Source organism: Sinocyclocheilus rhinocerous, unplaced genomic scaffold (assembly GCF_001515625.1).
Source record: "Sinocyclocheilus rhinocerous isolate Xijiao unplaced genomic scaffold, SAMN03320098_v1.1 scaffold3846, whole genome shotgun sequence".
Lineage (NCBI taxonomy): Eukaryota > Metazoa > Chordata > Actinopteri > Cypriniformes > Cyprinidae > Sinocyclocheilus > Sinocyclocheilus rhinocerous.
In genome coordinates, this window is record NW_015626434.1 from 1 (window position 1) to 22,337 (window position 22,337).

Genomic DNA, 22,337 nt, shown 5'->3' on the forward strand with positions numbered 1-22,337 from the left:
AACTAATGATTATACGGGCTAAACCAACACAAGGGGAAGAAACCAAAACAAACAGTCCACAGGGGTGTTACACACACATTGTTTGGTCTGGATATGCAAATTTATTCAAAAATCCATTCAGAATTCCTACATATATAAACTTGAACGATGAATTCATTTAAAAAAAACTTTCAGGAGACATAAAGATCGGTAACATATTCCCTCAATTAATAATATGTGCTTTAAAAGTACTAATAAACAGCTAAGATGCTATAATATTCTGCAAATCGATTATTGGTTTCATCTTATCTCCCTTTTATATGATTTTTTTTTTTGTTTAGTTTAGTGTTGTTGTAGTAGTTTTGTTTAGTGTTGTTGTTTTCATTGTTTTTTGTTTTGTTTCATTTAGTTTTGCTTCACTTTGTTTCATTGTTTTTGTTTTCCCACCTTTTTTGTATTATTAAAAATGTATAACAAGGCAAGGTTAGTTCAGGTGGTAGAATATATAAATTATTTTTTTTACTATGAAAGGTGGTAATCATTTCTTGAAAATGTTATAAAAGTAAAAAATAAAAACAAAACAAAAAACAAATGAAACAAACATGAATACAAAGTTTGCGTTCCTAAGAACTGTCAGACTCTGTTCCATGTTTTGTCTGTGTCTTGCTCCCCAGGTGTTTGTTGATTTCATCCCAGGTGTTTCCCATCTGTTATTTCCAATGATCCCAGGTGTGTCTCTTTAGTCCCTCGTCATCCTGTGTTTAAAAGTCTGAGTCCTTTGAGTTAGTGTTGTCCGGTATTGTTTGTTTATGTCAATTCCCTTGTGCTACGTGTAATTCCCCGTGATGTAAATAAACTCCTTGGTTTGTACTCCTGGTCTCCTGGTCTCCTGGTTTCCTCGTTCCGTGCTCCTCACAGTAGCAACCTGTGACAGAATACCGGACCCAAAACAGAAAGTGAGCGGCACAGAAAGTGAGCGGCGACCTTTTCCTCGCGTTTGTTTTTTCCGCCGTTTTGAAAAGTTTTTTTGTTTTCCTTGTTTTTCCTGCGGCTATGGAAATTGCCGCTCGCTTCTCCACCATAGCTCGCCTCGATCGCCCCTTTGTCGAGTATTCCTGGGAGTTCTGCCGGCTCGCTGCGGCTACGGCCCTCGATGACGACACCATCAACTCGCTGTTCTGGCACGGGGCCAACTACCATCGCCCTGTGGACCTCCCAGACACCACGGGACTGAGCTGGAGGGAAGGAATCCTCCGTTGTCTGGAGAGCGTCCTGCCCCGAGCCAGAACCAGCCCACCAGCCACGGCGAGGTCAAGCCCGCCGCCGACTGCGGCTCCCCCAAGTCAGCCAGCAGTTCCCGAGTCAAGTCAGCCGGCAGTTAATGTGGCAAGCCCAAAGGACGTTAATGTGGCAAGCCCACCAAGTGTTCATGTGGGCCCAGTGTCGGTTCCAGAGCGCCCTCCAGTGCCTGCTCCTCGTAAGCGCCTTCCAGAGCGCCCTCAAGTGCCCGTTCCCCCAGAGCTCGCTCCCGTGTCGGCTCCTGCCCCAGAGCTCGCTCCAGTGTTGGCTCCAGCCCCAGAGCTCGGGAGGGCTCCTGATCCCCCGTTATGCCCAGGGAGGGCTCCTGGTCTCAAGTACAGCCCTGTAAATTTCCCCAAGTATTTTTTGTGTGTGTGTGTGTGTGTGGGGCCCGAGTCCCCTGCTCCGCCATGGCGCCCCGAAGGGGTACTGCTCTGGAGGCCCACTGTCCCGTGTCTGTCGATTCCCCACGATGTAAATAAACTCCTTGGTTTGTACTCCTGGTCTCCGTGTTCCGTGCTCCTCACAGTAGCAACCCATGACAAGAACTTGGCAGACTTTTTTTAGACTGGATTTTTAAAAGCTCTTTACTGTGAACACTGACTGACCCTCTTCTTTCTCTCTCTCAGATAAGAAAACACCATGTAGGTCTTTGCCTCAGATCTCCTTTGACAAGATATCCTGCACCTTTGCTAATCGGATTATCCGGCCATGTTAAAGGAAAAATCATTGTTAACTTGTTTGTTCCAGGCTATTTCAGAAATGTTTGTTGCAGAAGATAAGAAAAACACCACTTGAGGCAAACAATGAACTTCTGTTCACCTTTCTGTTTACCTGAAGACTTAAACAGGGGCATATGTGAGATACTTCAGGATGTTTTAAGCTTAGATAAGGCTTGGAGACAGTCGGGGAGAAGGAGATTTGCTCCCCAGGTGTGGGAACAATGGCTTGTATCTGAAGGCCATGGGTGGATGGACGCAGTCGGGGGGCCTCAGTGAAGCTGTGCTAAAGGACAGAGAGGTCTGAGCAAATAGGGCCAGCGTCTTAGTCACACTAAGTGAGGCGGCTGCTCTCGGCTGGGGTGGGGTGGTCGAGGGAGGGTGTGAGAGAGAAAGGCAGCAGCCCTGAAAATGGGGTGTGAATGCAGAATGGGACCAGCGGGATGTGACTTTGAGTTTAATAAGGCTTTGTGTGTGTGTGTGTACAGACGTTGTAAAACCTGAGAAAATCTCCCACTGGGGAAATCCTCAAAGGTTAAAATGGTTTATTAATAAAGTTTTTTTTTTTTTATTCTAAATATATAATAAGTTCGGTTTTAGAAGCAGGATGTTGGTTGGGGTTAGTCTGAAGTAAGTACGATCAGCTTTATATAGGCTAAAAACTCTGGTTATGGTATGTCCACATTTAGATAGCTAAACATGTGTGTCTTCAGACTTTTACTAGAAATATCCACATATGAACTGACGTTTCTGTGATATTATGTTTTCATAGTTCTGATATGTCCTTTAAGTGACATTTGTGGCTATAGTCCGCATCTAGTGTGAAAAGCTCTATGTATAAGTATATCAGTACTTTTGTCTTGTTTAGAATAAAAAAATAAATAAAAAAATAAAAAGATCTAAACATATTTAAAACTAAATTTTTAAAAGGTATTTGTTTTGACATTGTTTCGTGTATAATTTAATATGGCAGAATAAATTTATTTTATTTTGGTCTAGTGGCAGATTTTTTCACATTTTTCAAATGCAAGCTCAATTTCATGACTTCATATGAAAGTTTTACTTCATAACAAAGCGCATTGCTCATAAGTATCGTTGCATTCTCAGAATTGCCACAAGGGGAGCCATAGTAGCGCAAGTTGTCTTCTTCTGTGGTCGGTTTTCATTTTTTGGTCAATTCATGGGTTGAGGGTTTTGCTGATTAGCATGGCTGTTAGCCCCTGCTGGAAGATGTAATAGCTGCAGCATCTGGGTCCAGCATCTTTCCGTACGGAACCTCGCACATGATATGCAAGGGGAAAAAATATTGAGAAAAAGAAATAATAAAACATGGCCATGATTAAATTAAAGCAATGGAATGAAATCACAATTAATGTCAGATTATTACATATTAAGTAGTAGTTAATCACATTAACACAGTATGTAATTGCCGTACACTTTACTCCCATATATATGCGATTCATTCAGTCAGCCGATTTCTCCACAATGTACTTTCTCCAAAATGCTGCTGTAATGATCATGTCATCTGAGGACTATACTTAACTAGTTTTGCTTTATTTGATGTTTGATTCATTAAGGGTTTGATTCATTGCTCTTACGTCATACTCCAGAGTTTCTTTACGCATTTATGTATATACACAATCGAAAACGGCGCTGATATATATACTGTATATACATTGTGTCCAAGAGCATAATCTATGGAAGTCCACATGTTAGACTAACATGAAACTATGCTTCTAAACACAGGTTGAGAGCTGTATAATCCTTGAACTATGTTGGTAATGACTGAACCATTGTTGGCTATTGATGCTTTTGAGAAACTCTCTCCTGAGCAAGTTACTCAAACTAGTGAGCTGCTTGAATAATAACACATAAAGATTAAAGACACAAACATTTGAAGGGAAATCTATCACCCCCTTGAGGTCTGTTACCAATAGAGTTCAACTCTCAGGTTCAGGGAGTAAAAATGCCATTCAGTTTTTCCATAGGGAAATTGATTTTTAAAGATAACTTATAAACCTTTAAAGACAGATCTGCCGTGAGCTCCAAGGTTGTTTATCGATGGTATATGCTTTTGTTGAAGCCATCAGTTCTCATTATTTCAACTTAAGTTTTAAATAATCGCATTTAACAGTTGAATCCCTTGTGAACCAATCAGACAAGCCAAACGAGCGCTGAGCTCTAGCCATTCCCATGAAGCACTGCAAATATGATATATATGCATATTTTTCAATAAAATTAAAATATATGTATTCTATATATACACAATCAACAACTTTAAATGGATATTTCTCCATCATTTTTAATTCAATTAAGTCATTCGCAATGGTTCATGGGATTGTAGTTCTCATTAAAGCCATTAAGTACACTTTTTTGCTTCGAACAGTCTGTACTGTTTTGATTCTCCTTGTAGCTGGTTGGCTTGGTTCAAGGCTTATAGCACTTTAACAAACACTTTTTTAAAATCTAATACTCTAATACACTCTATTCAAGATCACACATTAGTATGTACTAAACCTAAACCTCATTAAATTATTAGTGCATCTTGTTTTAAGCAGTGCTTAGTGTTATTTATTGAACAAAGATAGTGATTAAGAATAAGATTTGTGCGGTTTTGAGGTGAATTTCAGAAAACCATGTCTCATTGCTCACTCAATCACAAACACACCGTGAGCTCCGAGGCTAACCCATCTCGGGTGTTGTTGACACAGCCAGACCCCCTCCAGCAGTAGCTGTGCCACTGACCTCATACCGCTGAGGGGAGGGAGACAAGTGATGAGGTTGTTGTGTAGCAGCTTCACCCCTGATCCCTCGCCAACGTCTCTCTCCTCCACCAGTCACTCGCCAAGGACGTGGAAATCCCATAATAACCCGTCTCCACGGCACCCCACCAACCCAGCTCCCTACTTCCCAGATGTTTCCAATTAAAAAGGAGGCCTTTCAGTCCGAGCCTATTTTCTGCATGCTGAGAGAAAGAGCGAGAGAGAGAGACAGAGAGCAGGTTGCAGAGAGATAGAAAGGCTGAAGGGAGGAAAAAATGACTTTCTTTTAATACAAAAAGGCCGTTGAGGGCAGAGAGTGACATTTGAAAAGTCGCAGTGGCTGGACGCTTGTTTTGATCGCGGATATCTGAGGAACGGAAGATGAGAAGATGAATGGTATCGCTCATGTCTGAGTCAGACAAAGATTTTCAGATTAAAATCACGCTTGTGGTCACAAAATCTGGGTCTTGTTTTTAGAAATGCTGTTCTTTCTCTGCTTCATTGAAGGTGTGCTGCCAAATATAATCATGACACACAAAAGACACATGGTCTGTATTTTTTCAGTTGGTGTGGTGGCAGCCGCCGACAGGTCTGTGTTTGCCACTCAAAACCTCAATGTTGCTACAAAAGAGATGGCCAGAAAGTAAAGAGAGGGAGGATTTTAAATGAATAGTTCACCCAAAAATTACAATTGTGCCTTTATTTACTCTGCCTCACACACAAGTGTTCCACACACAAAGCTATTGTCTGGATTCAGAAGACTTGGAATATAGTACACAAGCCATACATTTTGGTACTATTATATCGGACCAACCCAGTAATTTCTATTGTATGGAAAAGAGCAGCTTGGGCATTTTGCTAAATATCTTATTTTGTGCTACATTAAAAATGAATTAATGAATTGATGAATGAATGAAAGTACACTACCATTCAAACATTTGGGATTAGTAAGATATATATATATATATATATTTACTTATTTGAAATGTGTTTATAACTTTACTTTATTTCACTTTAAATCAATGTAATGTATCCTTGCTGAACAAAGTATAAATAAATAAAATCTTACTGACCCCAAACTTTTGGATTTGCAAAACTTTTGGTTTTGTACATTAATAATTCATAATTTCAGGGGTTTTTTGGGTGAACTATCCATTTAACGACAATTTTTACAAAACCATTCAATAACTTTTGTATTGTTAACTTATTTGTCAGTAAAGTCTGACTCCTCTCAGTTCTCTTTACTGTAATGCAGAATCTCATTCTCTGTACAGTTAATTAATACAGTAAGAAATCAAAAAAAATATTTTAAAGTACTGGGCACATTATAGTAATAAGAATATGGAAGAAAAATTAGCGTAACTGTTTTTAATACGTCACAATGCAAAGAAATAAAACGTTATTTCTTTCTAACATGGACATATTTTTTGTGAGATTCAGCTTAGTTTAAATGCATATAAATAGTTTTTCATATTCTTGCAAAGACAATCCACTTTATGCATTATGAAGTAAGTTAATGGGCCATGTTTTATCCTTTGCTTTCCATGAAAATGTATCTGAGAGCCATAACATGTAATAGGTTGTATGGGGAATAGCTTGTATGGAGTTAATGATTTTGCATATTTTCCTATGATTCGGTCAGTGCTGATGTGGTATGGTGGCCTAGAGCATTCTTCAAAGTAATATTGCCAGCCATGTGAAGCTGTGCCAGTGCGGTTTAGCTTTCAGCTTCTGCGAGATCAATGCATCTACAAATGTGGGTCATCAGCAAGGCTGCAGAGAAGCTGCCTGCAGAATTACACAAAAAGTTTTGCAGGATTTACATTCCTCAGTCAATTTATGTAAATAAAATCTTACTGACCCCAAACTTTTGGATTTGCAAAACGTTTGGTTTTGTGCATTAATAATTCATAATTTCAGGGTTTTTTTGGGTGAACTATCCATTTAATGACAATTTTTACAAAACCATTCAATAACTTTTGTATTGTTAACTTATTTGTCAGTAAAGTCTGACTCCTCTCAGTTCTCTTTACTGTAATGCAGAATCTCATTCTCTGTACAGTTAATTAATACAGTAAGAAATCAAAAAAAATATTTTAAAGTACTGGGCACATTATAGTAATAAGAATATGGAAGAAAAATTAGCGTAACTGTTTTTAATACGTCACAATGCAAAGAAATAAAACGTTATTTCTTTCTAACATGGACATATTTTTTGTGAGATTCAGCTTAGTTTAAATGCATATAAATAGTTTTTCATATTCTTGCAAAGACAATCCACTTTATGCATTATGAAGTAAGTTAATGGGCCATGTTTTATCCTTTGCTTTCCATGAAAATGTATCTGAGAGCCATAACATGTAATAGGTTGTATGGGGAATAGCTTGTATGGAGTTAATGATTTTGCATATTTTCCTATGATTCGGTCAGTGCTGATGTGGTATGGTGGCCTAGAGCATTCTTCAAAGTAATATTGCCAGCCATGTGAAGCTGTGCCAGTGCGGTTTAGCTTTCAGCTTCTGCGAGATCAATGCATCTACAAATGTGGGTCATCAGCAAGGCTGCAGAGAAGCTGCCTGCAGAATTACACAAAAAGTTTTGCAGGATTTACATTCCTCAGTCAATTTATGCACCTCTTACACCCCTTGTGTATTTGTTTACTAAATATATTGTCTAATTTGATTATGCTTTTTTCTATCAATACATCTGACGGATGTGCATTTACATTGATTTCCCCCAACAAACAAAAATTGAAAAGAGCTGCATAGATACCATGTGAGCTGTCCTGAGAACAATCACAACAGGATAACAATGATTCGTTGACTGTCTGTTGTTCTCAGTTGGCCCGCATGCAATCCACAGTCACAGAATTCAAAAGCTTGATAACATCATCAACATGACAACCTGAGTCACCAGCAATACCGATAAATCTCGTCATTGACAAACTTGTAGACATGCACCACACCTTCCATGTTTGTTTCTCTGCTTTGGCTGATTATAATTTCATTTTCAGTTTCCCTCAGAATTCCCTCTTTTTACCATACTAAATCAATCCTAAATAATTTCACCCCTCAATCAGTGCAGAACATGCAAAAACAGTCCACAGTTCCGGCAAGCGCCTTGTCATCATGCACAGACTTCAAATGACCCTGAACAATTTTAACAAAGAGAGTGTTTTACTGCTGCTGACCTATCATTAATAGGATTGTAATTGAGTTTTCTCTAAGGTTGTGGCTTAAACATTAGTACACAATCTAAAATGCATTAAAAGCTTGGTAATGTGTTTTTTCACGTGTTGATAAAGCAGCCTTTGTTCTCACATGGCCTCAAGCTCACAATCTCAGTGTGTTTTCTTTGGCAGCTTGGGCGCTAGTGGATCTGAGGATGGAGGACACTGTAGAGGTTTACATGAACAAGTCTGCAGAAATCCCCTGCCTGTATACCTTCACCGAGCAGCCCATGATGGTCATAGTCCAGTGGTTTGTGGTGAGTCCTGAAATCTCTCAGGCTCTTTCACACTTTTTGATTTAAAGGGATAGTTCACCTTCAAATTCCTTCATTTCTTTTCCAAACCGATAAAATCTCCGTTCATCTTCGAAACACAATTGAAGATATTTTTAAGATATTTTTAAAGAAACCTAGAAACCTTATGTCCATGCATTAAAAAGTCCACGCAACCAAAATGTTGACACTTCAAAATGTTCGCAAAGGCACTGTAAAATAATTCATATGAGTCAAGCAGTTTAAAACAAGTGCTCTAAAGAGACACATTTGTATGGAAGCTTGTTTCCACTACTAAATAAATTGTGACTTTTTATCTCACAATTCTGACTTTTCTTTCTTGCAATTTCTCAGAATTGCATGTTTATATCTCACAGTTCTGACTTTATAACACATTTGCAAGTTATAAAGTCAAAATTGTGAGATATAAACTCACAATTGTAAGAAAATAGTCTTTTTTTCCCCTCAGAATTGGACTTTATATCTTGCGTTTGCAAATTTATATCTCACAATTCTGAAAAACGAGTAAAAAAAGCCAGAATTACGAGATATAAACTCACAATTGCGAGAAAAAAAAGTCAAAATTGCGAGATATAAACTTGCAAATGCGAGAAAAGAAGTCAGAATTGCGAGTTTATGTCTCGCAATTCTGACTTTATTTCTCACAATTGCAAATTTACGAGGATGAATAAATGATGACAGAATTTCCATTTTGGGGTCAACTAAAGGCCCGTTCACACCAAGCACGATAACTGTAAAGATAACGATAAAGATATAGTTCTAAAAATCGTTCTCAATATTAAAGAATAGCATAGTTCACACCACAACTATAACGATAACGATACAGAGGAACGATATCATTGTGATCACTTTCAAAACGATTTTTTTCCAGCTGATGAACGATAAAACACTGACAGCAAATCAGAATCAATCCTGCTGTAACGAGCTCAAGAATTTAAAGCAGCAGACGCATGTGCTCTTAGAATAAACAGACGATATCGTTCGCTGGTGTGGACACTAATATCGTTATCTTTATAGTTATCGTTCTTGGTGTGAACGGGCCTTTAGACTTTAATGTTTCTGGATATGTAGATATGCGGATATGTGTGCTCAGGCTTCACCTGGCTGATGTAAAAATGATTAAAATGTCCCTTGGTCTTACATTTGAATGAGGGACTCGAGTCATATCTACAGACCATTTACCAAGTTTTACTTCCCATCATCCTCAGCGGGAACGTGAAGGTCATCGGGTCCGAATCTCATTCAGTGATCTGACCATGCAGAAGGTGGATGAGAACACGACCTACAGCGATCGTATCAGTGTGCGATCCAACGGTGATGGAGAAACTCTGACCATTCAGGATGTTAAGCTGTCTGATGAAAGAGAGTTTTTCTGTCAGGTCAGTGGATTGTCAGCAGGCAGTGAAGAGGGCAAGACTGTCTTGAAGGTTTTTGGTAAGTCTCTTCTCGCTAAACGGCTTGTTGCTTCTTTTCCTTCATTTATATGTAAATGTGAACTTGCTGTTTTCAGACCCCCCAGAGCCTCCCGTCATTGAAGGTGTCCTCTCTGGAGTTTCTGTGTCCGGTGAATCCCCAGCTAAGGTACATCACGCTCTCAGATTCTTTCTGTGTGCACATACCATGTTTGTGTCAGTTATTTATGGTGGGTTTAAGCTGACACATTTTTTTTATTTGGTTAGATTGCATCTTGTGAGACCAGAGAAGGCTTTCCCAAGCCGAACATCACATGGTACCGTGATCACATCCCCATCCACCCCACTAGTGGCTGTGAGTAAAAACACACCGATTTATTATCTATGTATTTTTGTCTATATATTATTATCATTGATTTATCTTTATAATTCAGTATAATATAATTTCAAGTTATTTTATGTCATATTAATAATTTTATTTTATATGAATTAATTTGTATACAACCGTCCTAAAGTTTGGGGTCAGCAGGTTTTCTCTTATATTCTTGAGAGGTGTGTAATGCTAACAAAGGCTGATTTATTTAATCAAAAAGAAAAGGAAGACTCTAATATATTGCAAAATATTTTTACAATTGAATTTACTAACCATTTTTATATATTTTAAAATGTAATTTATTCCTGTGGTGGCAAAGCTGAATTGTCAGCAGCCGTTACTCCAGTCTTCAGTGTCACATGATCCTTCAGAAATTATTCTAATATGCTGATTTACTTCTAAAGAAACATTTCTTCTTACTAAAAATGTTGAAAACAGTTGTGCTGCTTAATATTTTTGTGGAAACCATAATACCTCTTTCAGGATATATATAAAAAGAACACAATTTATTTGAAATATAAATCTTTTGAAACAATGTAAAAGTCTTTGCTGTCACTTGGTCAGTTTAAATCATTCATCAGTTTCTGACCCCAAACATTTTTTGTAACAGTATGTAAGTATATAAACATTCATTACCCCTGCTGGAAAATCTAGAAAAACCAAACCTAAAGTAAACATCAAATCAAAACTGACCTTATTTACTTTCTTAATACAAATTCCTTGTCATATTGTGCATGACTCATCAGTGCACATTATACAAAGAAAAATGGATTTATGTGTGTCATTTTACATTAAAGTACAATAACTTGCTTCACATCTGAGACTAGAGATCTACATATGTTAAAATTCTAATAAGCCCCCCAAAAAAAAATTTATGTTGTGGTCATTAACTGATAAGTGGTGATAAATAAATAGCAAATTTGGTGCAAATTTTGGTTCTTGTCCAACCTAAAAGCTGAAATTAATTGTTTTAAATGCCACAAAAGAATATAGGCATCACAATATTATAATGTACAGAGATTTGATATTTGAAATTTGCTAAAGATTACATTTAACCTTGTAATTTTAAGTGAGTGTTAGATGACAATCAAGGTAATCTATATGTAAAATATGGTAAACGAGCATGCACAATTAATGATCTAATATCTTAATAGCTTATATTGATTAATTAGAAAAATCGTTATTATTCACAATCCACTAATGGCCAATTAAGAAAATCCCATTCTGAGTTGCAGACACGTTTGATGTTGACTTGAGAGCAGTAGCTGGTTATTAGGTCATTAGCTGGTCCAGGCTGTATTCGATGTTTGGTCAGCTGGACTGCCATTTGGTGGAATCTGTATCAGCCTGGTAGACCATCTTGGTCAAGCTGTTTTGAGCTGGTAGGCCACACTAGACAAGCAACTGTGTTCCAAAAACCAGCTAGACTCCTTAAGATGGTATGACCTGTTTTTTCCAGCAGGATTTATATGATTTTAAAATGTAATTTATTCCTGTGGTGGCAAAGCTGAATTGTCAGCAGCCGTTACTCCAGTCTTCAGTGTCACATGATCCTTCAGAAATTATTCTAATATGCTGATTTACTTCTAAAGAAACATTTCTTCTTACTAAAAATGTTGAAAACAGTTGTGCTGCTTAATATTTTTGTGGAAACCATAATACCTCTTTCAGGATATATATAAAAAGAACACAATTTATTTGAAATATAAATCTTTTGAAACAATGTAAAAGTCTTTGCTGTCACTTGGTCAGTTTAAATCATTCATCAGTTTCTGACCCCAAACATTTTTTGTAACAGTATGTAAGTATATAAACATTCATTACCCCTGCTGGAAAATCTAGAAAAACCAAACCTAAAGTAAACATCAAATCAAAACTGACCTTATTTACTTTCTTAATACAAATTCCTTGTCATATTGTGCATGACTCATCAGTGCACATTATACAAAGAAAAATGGATTTATGTGTGTCATTTTACATTAAAGTACAATAACTTGCTTCACATCTGAGACTAGAGATCTACATATGTTAAAATTCTAATAAGCCCCCCAAAAAAAAATTTATGTTGTGGTCATTAACTGATAAGTGGTGATAAATAAATAGCAAATTTGGTGCAAATTTTGGTTCTTGTCGAACCTAAAAGCTGAAATTAATTGTTTTAAATGCCACAAAAGAATATAGGCATCACAATATTATAATGTACAGAGATTTGATATTTGAAATTTGCTAAAGATTACATTTAACCTTGTAATTTTAAGTGAGTGTTAGATGACAATCAAGGTAATCTATATGTAAAATATGGAAAATGAGCATGCACAATTAATGATCTAATATCTTAATAGCTTATATTGATTAATTAGAAAAATCGTTATTATTCACAATCCACTAATGGCCAATTAAGAAAATCCCATTCTGAGTTGCAGATACGTTTGATGTTGACTTGAGAGCAGTAGCTGGTTATTAGGTCATTAGCTGGTCCAGGCTGTATTCGATGCTTGGTCAGCTGGACTGCCATTTGGTGGAATCTGTATCAGCCTGGTAGACCATCTTGGTCAAGCTGTTTTGAGCTAGTAGGCCACACTAGACAAGCAACTGTGTTCCAAAAACCAGCTAGACTCCTTAAGATGGTATGACCTGTTTTTTCCAGCAGGATTTATATGAAGAATTAAGCTCTGTTTCCTCTTAAAGTTTGCCACTAATGTGAATGTATGTCTGGTTGTGCGTGTGTGTGTGTGTGTGTGTGTGTGTGTTTCATGCCAGTGGCGAACATGGTAACTCTACTGACGAGGGAATCCAGTGGTCTATATACAGTGCAGAGTGAGTTGCATTATAAGGTGACCAAGGAAGACAAAGACGCCCACTTTTCCTGTGAAGTTAGCTATTTTGTCCCAGGAGCTGTCAGGACATCCGAGTCCAAAGGCATCAATATTACAGTTCACTGTAAGTCCATTTATGAATGAGAGTTTTTGATGAAGTGGAATGTGATATATTCAAACTCTTGCAGCTGTGACTAGCTAAATAACACTGCTTGGATGCATGGATTTTTGTTGTCTGTTGCATTGTGCTGGGTGCTGGTCTAAAATCCCACTTCACATACCTGCATATACATCATATTTGATCTCACTGACTATGATTCTATCTTTGCACACAGTATTTTCACTTTAATTGTGGAAAAAACGAAATTATTTGAAGCTGATATTAACACTTTTTTGCGAATATAAGGTTATAAGAGCACATTAGATCTGACAGATCTGCCATGGTTTTGCAGAAAAGGACTTGTATTTTCTTGTTTCATGTTTTTTATATTTCAGATAGCTTTAGAATATCACAGACAGCGCTGAGTAGATTACTTACAAATTGTAGCCCCTTACTGATTAAAGATTACATGATAAAAATTGTAATTAGTAATCTATTAGATTACACATGTTAAGTAATCTAATCAGACTACTTTTTTGACTATTTTACTTTTGACTCACATTGATTTAAATAGGATTATTTTGTACCACACTGATATAAAAATAGAACGATGACACACCTACAAGGGTCTTTGCTTTGTCAGCACTGACTAAATAACTGAATATGAGAATTATGTTGCCTTAGCAAGATACATTTGAATGAAATAAGATTCATGGCCCCTTGCTCTTTGTGTATGTGCATATGTCATATAGACCCCACGACCAGTGTGGAGATATGGAAAGAATCGCCCGAGGGCTTGGTCAAAGAGGGGGACACAGTGGAGCTCCGTTGTCAAGGCGATGGGAACCCCCCAGCACCCATCATTTTCAACCGAGAACAAGTGAGAATAGCCTCTTTTTTCTCTTTTATTTGGACCCGGTTTTTTTTCTGAATGGGAGGCTGTAAACCATTGAGTAGAAGCAGACATAGTAGACGTCTGGCCCAGACAATGTGCTTGATATGCTCAGGATGAACAGTACCATTACTGATTTGCAGCTTTAAGTGTGTGTTTAATATGCATTTGTTTTAATGACAATATGACAAAATGACAACAGTGGTTCTCAAATGTTTCAGATGGCAGAATTAAAGCAAAAATCAGAGAAGTACCAATAATCTCAAAACAACTACCTGCAGTTTTAAATAGCGCAAATTTTTTTTTTATTTAGTCTATTCCAATCTATGCCAAAAAAGCCAGTCTATAAATGTGCCAAATTGCTTTTTTTACCGAAATACTGAATTTTTTTTACTTTTATTTTTTTACTGAAATAACTAACTAATTAGCTAATGAACCTTAGATTGTTTCCTAGCTAAAACAAAGTAGACTAAACCCCTACATACTCACATAAATGTCAGTGTTCAATAATGTTACACTACTGAAGTGAGACAAATTAACACTAATTAGTCCAGAAAGAATGTTAAAATAATCATAGAGTTAATTCTTTGTCTTACATAATTAATCCATCAAAGAACCCAACGATGGTGCTTTTGGACAATTATATTACATAATTATAATGTCTAATAATTGTTATATATATAGTTCTAATTGGTCTCTGAAGGGCAGTTTTATTTTAGTATTATTTACATAACATAATTTTGTTAAATAATAATGTTTTATTTTCAAAGCAACATTTCTAATTTTTGTTGAAGTTTTTCGTCTAATATTTATGTTTACATTTTATTTTATTTAAGTTTTATTTCAGTTAACAAAAACATTTTTGTCTTATTTTTAATTAACAATAACAACACTGGTGAAGGCTATCGAGTGGTCCTCAGACCACAGTGGGAAAACACTGCTATAGAATGACTGCTAAATAGAGCTGTTGAATGCTTAGTTTAGCTTAATGACAAGTCAGACTTCATTCAAAAAACATAAAGGGATTGTATCATAATTTTGCATTACTCACTGTATAATATTACTTGTGGTTTTTGGACCAAAAACAGTTGTAATGTAGTTTTAATTACCATTTTCTTCCCATCTTTACAGCTATTTGAGGCATTATTCACTACGTATTATTTTGTAATTACTTCAGCGTAAAAGAGAGAGAGAGATTTACATGTTTTTCTTCAAATTTAAATCAAATTCCATGAACAGACTAAAGATCGCTTCATTTCAGTATGATAGGCATTCACACCGTTCTCTGTGTCCTGCTCATAACAGTCAGACGTGGAGCTGGATTCCTATCAGGGGCTGCTGGTTCTGAAGGAAGTGTCTCGGGCAGATAGCGGTGTGTATGAATGTCACTCTCTGAACTTGGATGCTGTGAACCATGATGAGGTGGTGGACACCCTACAGCTCACTGTGCACTGTGAGTTCAACTTCCAGCTTCTCATTTTTACACACAGATTTGGAAACTAGCAAAAAAATGCACACCACTGTAATCTAATCATCTATCAGTATTGTTGCCAAATATGCTGACACCTAATAATGTTGAATAATTAACATTTACTCTACTATTCAAAAGTTTGTGGTCAGCAAATTAATACTTTTATTCAGAAAGAGTGCATTAAAATTATCAAAAATGACACTAAAGACATTTATAATATTACAAAATGTTCTATTTCTATTTCAAATGTATGCTGCTCTTTTGAACTTTCTATTCATCCATAAAAATACTGAAATAAAAAAATGTATTATGGTTTCCACCAAAATAATGGGCAGCACAACTTTTTTTCAACATACTGATAATAATACAAACATGCTTCTTGAGCAACAAATCAACATATTAGAATGATTTCTGGAGAATCATGTGACACTGAAGACTGAATGACTGTTGAAACATATTTTAAATGACATTTTGAAATATATTAAAATATAAAACAATTATTTTAAATTGTAATAATGTTTCTCAGTATAACTACTTTTACTGTATTTTTAATCAAATAAATGCAGCCTTGGTGAGCATAACAGACTTCTTTCAAAAACAATAAAAACATCTTACTTTCTGGTAGAGTATATTTATTAATTTTGCAGATACTTTTTTCCAAAGTAATTTAAATTAGAAAAATAATAATTTAACATAAAGGAGCCAACATTATTAGCAGTAAGTTACACAAGTCTTTATTGAAAAAAGGTCACTAGGCCTGCATTGTTCCACATTAGCTGTTTTGCAAAATACAGAAACTGTAAAAAATTCCATCATTTTAATTCTAAAAATGTTAAGAATCTGAAAGAAAGAAAGATTCTGTTTTGCTTAAGCAATATGAAAGAAATACTTCACCCCAGAATAACAATTCAGTCATCATTTACTCACTGTCATTAAATGAAGCAGATATCATTTGAGTCAAGCTCACAGCGAGGCTTTTACTGGGAATTATTGACCTCATTGACCTTTATGTGTGTGCTTAGATCTGGACCCAGCTGTGGTGGTGCCCAAAGACTCGGAGGTCATGCTGAAAGGAGAGAGTCTGACAGCCACCTGCAATGCCCTGTCGTCTTTAGAGACATCCACTGTGTGGTTTAAGGTAACACTGCAGTGTGATTCACGCATCCTTCAGCAGTCTAGACACATTCGTTTGGTCTTCCACATTCTGTTTAGAGCTTCTTCTCACCCCATCCGTTCTTTACTTAATTTGTTTGCACACGCTTGCTTGTGTAGGATGGGATTGAGGTCGGGAGAGGACACATAATGCAGCTGCAGGATGCCACGTTTGACACAGCTGGACAGTATGACTGTGAGGTGACTGTACCATCTCTTCCAGGCCTGCTGACCAGCGGTTTTGTCCATATCATCGTACAGGGTGAGGAAGAGCGCATCGAGTGTTTCAAATTGCTGAAACTCAGCAAAAGAGCTTTAAAGGGGTCATATGATGCTGCTAAAAAGAACATTATTTTGTATATTTGGTGTAATGAAATGTGTTTATGCGGTTTAGGGTTAAAAAAACACATTATTTTCCACATACTGTACATTATTGTTTCTCCTCTATATATATTTAGTTAAAATTGTTACTGGATCTGTTCCTCCAGGTGCGCCTCAGATGAAGGATGCGGAGAGAGAGATTGAGCTGACGGAGAAAGTAGGGGGTTGGGTGAATTTGAGCTGTGAGGTGAGAGGTTACCCCAGACCCACCATCACCTGGAGCATCACCGGCAGTCAGGTAACACTGATTTCCTCTCAGCCCTCTGCTTATGTTACACTGAGCCGTGGATTGACGCTTTTGTCTTGTTTGTGTGTGTGTGTGTGTGTGTGATGTAGTCTCAGAGCTGGCGTGAGGTTGTTAAAAGAGAGATTGAGGATCAAGTCTACAGCGTTGTGATGCTTAAAGTCACCACTGACACTGTTGCTGTCTGCAATTCAACAAACGACTTCGGAATAGAGACCAAGACTTACAGCATCAGGCGCAGTAAGAGTCGATTTCCCTTATTTACATGGCAGATCAGGACTTCCAGTTGATCATTAATAATAAATTGTATAATACTAATGATTATTAATCACTATTATTAATCATGATCATAAATGTGACATTAAAATATAACTGACTAAATGTATTCTAATTATAAACATAATATTTATTTTAATATAAATTTAATATCTATACATAGATTACTATGTACAATTTTATACTTAGTGCTGTCAAAATTAACGCGTTAGCACAGGTGATTAATTTTTTCAGTTTAACACGTTAAAAATGTTTAATGCAATTAACACAGGGGTGGAGCTAGTGTGGGCCAACCCACTCAACTGCTGCTGCCTCTGTCTCAAATGCAAAAAAATTGTGTTTATTTAGACGCAGAACGTCTTTATAACCACATCAAACTGGAGACAGAGACAATACTGGCCTTCAGTCATAAAAAAAAAACATGCCATTAAACAAATATTTAAAATATACTGTCTTTATGTTGTTTGTACATTAATTTAAGGATTGAATGTGAAATTATTTCAATGAAAAAAATATTTAAAAAATTGTCATATTAGGTGGAATTAATCATGATTAATAGCGATTAATTTCAGAAAAGATGTGCGATTACTTATTACATTTTTTTAATCGATTGACAGCACTATTTTGTCCATTACTTATTTTATAGTAAAGTGTGAAATTGATAATATTTCATTTAATATTCATGTATGTATTTCATTTTTTACTCATTTTTACATTTTAATTTATTCTTCAAGTGTTTTGTCTGTTAATCAAAAATACATTAAAAACAGTAATATTGTGAAATATTGTTACAATTTAAAATAACTGTTTTCCATTTGAATGTTTTTTTCAAATGTCATTTATTCCTGTGATAGTAAAGCTGAATTTTCAGAATCATTACTCCAGTCTTCAGTGTCACATGATCCTTCAGAAATCATTCTATCAATGAAAAAAATATTTTAAAAATTGTCATATTAGGTGGAATTAATCATGATTAATCGCGATTAATTTCAGAAAAGATGTGCGATTACTTATTACATTTTTTAATCGATTGACAGCACTATTTTGTCCATTACTTATTTTATAGTAAAGTGTGAAATTGATCATATTTCATTTAATATTCATGTATGTATTTCATTTTTTATTCATTTTTACATTTTAATTTATTCTTCAAGTGTTTTGTCTGTTAATCAAAAATACATTAAAAACAGTAATATTGTGAAATATTGTTACAATTTAAAATAACTGTTTTCCATTTGAATGTTTTTTTCAAATGTCATTTATTCCTGTGATAGTAAAGCTGAATTTTCAGAATCATTACTCCAGTCTTCAGTGTCACATGATCCTTCAGAAATCATTCTATTATTATAAGTGTTAAAACCAGTTGTGCTGCTTAATATTTGTGTGAAAACGTACTGTTGTAACGTCTTTATTTTTTAAAGACATGTCTCATCATCAGATTTATAATATAATTTTAACCATGCAATTTATTTTGAACTTTTAAAGGAATAGGATATGTTTGAATGTTGGTTGTTTGGAATCAAAAATGATAATGTTGTCTGTTGTTTTCTCCCAGTTCCATTCTCCCAGACTCCAACAGCTAGAAAAACTTCAGGTAACATTTTTTTCCCTTTTCTGTCTCTCTATTTGTCTGTTAGAAAGGATTGTATGCTTTAAATCAACACCCAGTCCATTTCATCCCTGCAAAATCCAACCCTAACAAACAATGAAAGATCATCTGTACTTGAATAATTAATTGATTTGATATGGCGAAGCCTCCGCAGCAGCTAACCGCTTGGCTCATCATGTCGGCCTCTGGGCATATTTAAAATTCTGTGTGAAGAAAAGTCATAGAGCAAAAAAAGCAAGCAAAAATTGAAGCAGACGTTCATTCAGATAGCAGGGGCAGATCCAGCACAGAATGTTTTCCAAGAGGAATGTATAATTAGTTCTATGCGAATATTTTAACAAATGTTTTGAAGTGCTGGGCTGCAACTGAGACTGTTAAACTATTATGGTGAAGATTGTGGTGGCGGCCTGCTGTTTTATTGAGTAGATTTAACTCATAAAATTAATTCCCAGACAATTGTTTGTCGTCTCTGTGTTTATTTATAGCATTTGATGACGCTTCCTCTGAATGGCGCACCTTAATTTTCTTTATTTGACTCTGAGGAATATGAGTCTCATTTCATTTTACTAAAACACTCTAATTATATGTTTCATACCAAACTCGTCTCATAAACAAGGGCATGTGGCGTGCGTTTTGAATACAAATGTTGCTGCCTTTGTTAAAAAGTGCAGTGTAATGTGTCCTTCAGTGCTCTTTTTGTGATTTAAGATGGTATTTCACTTTTGTATTTTGCCTGAAAGCGTGTTAATTGCATTTCAGCATGAATTAATTGTGTCTTGTTGAAATGCTAATAGTTCATTGGTTATTATACATCGGTCAGTCATACCGATGTTGACATCTGTTGTTCTCTCTCTCCAGTTGATAATAGTGGAGTGATTATTGTGGTGATTATTGTCAGCATCCTGTTGCTGGCCATCCTGGGCAGTGTCTTCTACTTCCTGTATAAAAAGGGCAAGTTTCCCTGTGGACGATCAGGCAAGCAAGAAATGTATGTAATACCTTTTCCTTCTGTCCAGTTTATTAGTAAACATTAGTACAGGGTTTTCAAAGTGGGGTCAGGGGACCCTCGGGGGCTGCAAGGAAGTGCTGGGAAATCTGTAGACAAGATTAGAGAAAAACAGTATAAAAACTACAGTTTAAATAAATAAATAAATACATTTTTAAAATAAATAAAAAAAATTATTAAAATAAATAATGAATACATCTAACATTACAGCACCATAGTGAATAGAAAAAAAGCGCAATAATGTAATATAATAAATCTTAATATTTTAGTTCCCTTTTACATTTTAAATGTAATGATATTCTTTAAAGTATCCTGTAGTACCATGTAAAAAACATGGTAAATGACATATTCAGTACCATGGTAATATATTAAATATGTATATACTATTACTATATTATTATTATTATACTAATAAAGTACCATTTAAAAGTTTGGGGTCAGCAAGATTTTAAAATATTTCTAAAATATAAGTCTCTTGTGTAAATACTACAACTTAATAACTGTGTTCTGTTTTTATATATTTTAATATACGAAATGTAATTTATTTGTGTGATGGCAAAGCTGAATTTTTAAAAGCCATTTCTCCAGTCTTCAGTGTCACATGATCCTTCAGAAATCATTCTAATGTGCTGATTTGCTGCTCAAGAAACATTTCCTATTATTAATGTTAAAAACATTAAACATCTTTTAAAGATTATCTGATAAATGTAAAGTTAAAAAGTGCTTTAATTAAGAGTTAAAAAGTCGAAATATTTTGTAACTTTAGAAACGTCTTTACTGTCACTTGTGATCGATTTAATACATTCTTGCTGAAAAAAATGATACTGACCTTAAACGTGTGAATGGTAATTAACATAAACCAATAAATAGTGTAAAAAAGAAAAAAAATGGTCATGCTAAAGCATTTACTAATATTAATGTATAGACCCCGATAAAATTTTACAATTTTAGGAAAGAAATTAATACGTGACTTTTGATTATTTGTCTGCAAAAATGATTTCAAGCGTTTAAGCGTAATTTTTAGATCAAATAATCTTTTGATGATCATGAGAAACAAATTCTGTCAAGTGTGTCCAAACTTTTGTAGGGGTCATTTGATAAGACTTTCTAACAGCAAATTGCATATGCAATATATAACTCAGTACAGAAGTGCAGAAAAACATCTGTTGCAGTCTGGTGTATCGGGTAACACTTTAGAATAATGGTCCGTTGTTAACAAGTAACTATGCAGGAAGTAATAGGTAGTACTACATTAACACTTAAAGGGGTCATATGATGCTTTTTTAACGATCATTATTTTGTGTATTTGGTGTAACAGAATATGTTGACAGTTAATGTAGTACTACCTATTACTTCCTGCATAGTTACTCGTTAACAACGGACCATTATTCTAAAGTGTTACCGTGTATGGGTGTGGTAATCTCTACAGCATTAATGCCTACAGCACCAAGGAGAAGACTAACAAAGATGACATCGTCGTAGAGATGAAGGCAAAAAAGACAGAGGAGTCTGTGCTACTGAAGGGCGTCAATGGGGAACAGAAACCTCCCAATGACCAGGTAACCATATATACTTAACTCTTGTTCAAAGAACATAGCATTTATCATGATGAGATGACCACGAGGAGCCTCTCTATAACTTTATTATGTGGCGATTTTTCCTGGAATAAAGAACAGCACCCTTAGCTCATAAGCGGAGACTTGTGGGCGACTGACTAAAGATGGCGTCTGTACCTCCCTGCTGACCCAACAATCAAGTCTTAAGAGCTGGAGGACCTCTTGTGGAGCAGCCACCTCCTCTGGATAAAGTGGACTGTACTTTTGTATCTCGTGTGTGAGCAGCAGTATTCATGCTTGGATAAATGGGACGTAAGCGATAAAGGAAGATTGTTCTCTGTTCTTCATTGTTTTTCTTCAACCGTCGACCAATTTCAAGACCACGAGTTTCATCCTTTAAACACAACCAAAATGAATTACTGAGTAAAAACATTCTTACACTCTGTCAGCACCACGTTGCATCACAAACCAAAAGAGTGTTGCAGGGATGATATATTTTTGTAGGCCAAAATCTGGAAATGAGTTTCCGGTTCCATCATTCTTTTGGTTAATTGTCTAAAAACAAGGTCTGTGGTTAATGCAAGCTGAGGGTATTCTATGACATAAAATACGGTAATCCAAAAGTCATTGGAAAAATCCTGTTGCGTTTTTGTCAAGGAAACCAGGGTGATGCTTACTTCCGGGTCGGCCTACAAAAATATATCATCTCAAGCTGTTGCAGCAGGCGTGATGTTGCACGAATTAAAGGATTAGTTCACTTCCAGAATA

The 22,337-nt window shown here is 35.8% G+C and overlaps 1 protein-coding gene across 1 annotated transcript; it reads left to right on the top strand.

Annotated features, from left to right (window-relative positions):
- Window positions 1–1,032: 1,032 nt before the first annotated feature.
- Window positions 1,033–22,337, top strand: LOC107715614 (cell surface glycoprotein MUC18-like). Its single transcript, XM_016521772.1, has 16 exons — window positions 1,033–1,160; window positions 8,104–8,245; window positions 9,490–9,715; window positions 9,792–9,862; window positions 9,961–10,048; window positions 12,827–13,006; window positions 13,735–13,862; window positions 15,180–15,327; window positions 16,368–16,483; window positions 16,618–16,759; window positions 16,986–17,116; window positions 17,215–17,362; window positions 18,954–18,992; window positions 19,866–19,995; window positions 21,443–21,572; window positions 21,685–22,337. Exons 1-16 carry the CDS (start codon window positions 1,033–1,035, stop codon window positions 21,703–21,705), a joined length of 1,968 nt encoding a protein of 655 aa, XP_016377258.1. The 3' UTR covers window positions 21,706–22,337.